We start from the raw sequence: 2,835 nt of genomic DNA on the forward strand, positions 1-2,835 counted from the left end.
TACCTTTATCGTCCGCTGCCTCTTTGCCGCCCGCTTTCTGGTGGCTGATGGCAAAGCCTACCTTTGTTGTCCGCTAGCGGACGACAAAGAGTGGGCAGACGGCAAATCTGCTGATTCCAGTAGTGCTAGTACCCCATCTAGTAGATGATGGTGTGTCCATATTATAATATGCTGACGACACAATAATTTTCATGGAACATGATATGGCGAAGGCTAGAAATATGAAGCTAGTCCTCTGCCTCTTCGAGCAATTGTCGGGATAGAAGATCAATTTTAATAAATATGAATTGTTCTGTTTTAGGAGAGCCAAAGAAGAACAAGATTCCTGCAGACAGTTGTTTGGATGTGAATTGGGTTCCCTACCATTTATGTATTTAGGTATACTAATTCATCATCGCAAGTTATCTAATAAGGAATGAAAATGCATTGAAGATCGATTCAAAAAAACTAAGCTGCTGGAAGGGTAAGCTAATGTCTTATGGTGGAAGGCTTGTTCTGATCGACTCGGTGTTGACAAGCATGCCAATCTTTCTACTGTCTTTCTTTGAAGTGCCTATAGGGGTACGGAAAGGCCAAACTTTTCGTGCCCGCCGCCATCATCGAGTAGAAGTAGAACACGGGAGCCGGCGCCGCTTGGGTCCCATGAAGACCACCGTCGAGAAGACGACGGCATACACAGCCGATGTCTTGCCCTCTCACCGGCCACTGTTGTCCCCTTATGCAAAAACCAATTTTGGTTCGTGCAGCATAGGGACCCTTCCCCTCCAGCTGAAGCATCAGCCGGCGGTTCCACCCCGATGAGCAGTGGGAAAGCGAGCCGCCCTTTGCGCTAAAGCATATACCTTCGGGCCACTCCGATGCCGAACATGGGGACGACAATGGAGATCCGTCGCGGCCGGCCATAGACTAGTTTTATGTTAGATGGTATCTTTTTAGGTAAAAATATGTTTAAAATGTAACTGTTTTCGTCTGGTTTGTATGAAATCCGGTTGTGTTTGCATGAATTACATCCGATTGATCATAACGTGTTTGAAATTCATATGGGAAATGTTGGATGTCGGCCTCCCACATCCTTGTCGCGGACTGGTCCCCATGTTGTTGGACGGATGCGGGAGGAAATTTATGGGTTACCGTTGGAGATGCCCTAAACTATACTTAGCTAGCTACCTCTGCTGCCTTAGGATAGAGGAGAAGAATAGTTGGGTGCCAAACCATGTGATTTACCCTCGATCATATTAAAACCTCGGACGGCACGGTACGTGTTGATCATAAGTTATCCATGCACATGTATAGTATGCCTTGTGTATTCTGTACTGCCGCGCCTCCTCTATCCCCCGTATATTTATACTTCTTGGGAGACAAGTAGAGGCCGCCCCCCTATACCTATATATGTGCTCATGCACATGACCAATCAATTGTTGATGCATGCAATCTCTACTTTCCCATCTAACATGGTATCAGTTTAGCAAGAGATCCTCTCCTTGCTTCCGCCCCACTCATGTCGCGGTCACACCCTGCCACCGCCGTCACCCCTCGCCGGTGCCGCCGCAGCCTGCCGCTGTCGCATCCCTCCCGGCACCCGCAATCGCTCCTCTCATTCTCTCGCCGATGCCTTCCCTCCCCTCTACCCTAAACCCTAGCCCCATCTGCCATCTAACCTACCCGCCACCACCACCTAGTTGATCGTTGATGCCATGGACTCCCCCGTGTCCTCCCTTTCCGATGGTTCCTACCCGTTCGCTGGGTCCGAGCCTCCAACCACCATCGATGTCTACGACCACAACATCAACAAACATTTTCCCATCTATGTTGATCAATCGAGCTCCTCCTACTATGCGTGGAAGACCTACTTCAACCTTGTCTTCCGCGAGTACTACCTGGCTGAGCACATCGACAGCTCTGTCGACGGCGCGGTCATGAATGGTGACTCGGAGTGGCCCGCCATTGAGGCCACGCTCATCCGGTGGTTCTACCTCACCATCTCGAAGGACATCTTCCACACGATCGTCACCGAGGACGGCGATGCTTGCACCGTGTGGAACAAGATCAATGCGCTCTTCACCGATAACAAACTTCAGCTCCTTGTTTTCTTGCAGCAAGAGTTCTTCGGGTGCCATCAAGATGACTCCAACATTGACGATTATTGCATGCGCCTCAAGATGCTCGCCGATGAACTCCATGACATTGGCGCGAAAGTCTCCGGCGAGCTCATGCTTAGCACTCTCACTGTCAGCCTCAATGAGGATTTCAGTAACGCCGCTTCTAATCTTACCATGTTGCCACAACCCACTTTTCATATCATCATCGCATAGTTGAAGTTGGAGGAACGATGGATGCAAAAAGTGAAGAAGCAGTGGAGCACACCGCCCTTGCCGCGGGTACTTCTCACGGCGGACCCACGTCGCCGGTGCCCCTACCACCTTAGTCACGGCCCCCAGCACCGCCGAGCTTCTTCCCTCTTCCCCCCATACCTCCTGCACTCCCCTCGCAACAAGTAGCAGAACGCCCCCGACGCAACCAGCGCGGCGGGGGCGACCGCCCTCGGTAGCAGCAACAGCAGGGTTCCGAGGGGGGGCCACGCCAACAACATCCCTCCCCGCCCTGGATGGTCGGCCATAACCCTTGGACGGGTGTGGTACATGCATACCACATGACCATCTAGAGGGTCCCGACGCCAGGTCTGCTCGGACCACGTTCGGCGGCCATGAGGCCTACTTCGCCATGCCACAACAGTTGGCTGGTGGCGGCTAAGCGGCCATGCCTGCCCAGCCAATGGCCGGCGAGTATGCTGTGCCTGCACCGATCCAACCCTGAAGCGGCTTCACCTTGCCGCAG

General features: G+C 52.3%; 1 protein-coding gene across 1 annotated transcript; it reads left to right on the forward strand.

Annotated features, from left to right (window-relative positions):
- The first annotated feature begins 1,694 nt into the window (after nucleotides 1–1,694).
- On the forward strand, nucleotides 1,695–2,312 carry LOC147970425 (uncharacterized). Its single transcript, XM_087523430.1, has one exon. The coding sequence runs from the start codon at nucleotides 1,695–1,697 to the stop codon at nucleotides 2,310–2,312; it is 618 nt and encodes a 205-aa protein (XP_087379556.1).
- The last annotated feature ends 523 nt before the right edge of the window (nucleotides 2,313–2,835 follow it).

This window comes from Triticum urartu, chromosome 5A (assembly GCF_056163025.1).
Source record: "Triticum urartu cultivar PI428250 chromosome 5A, HENAU_Tu73, whole genome shotgun sequence".
Classification (NCBI taxonomy): Eukaryota; Viridiplantae; Streptophyta; class Magnoliopsida; order Poales; family Poaceae; genus Triticum; species Triticum urartu.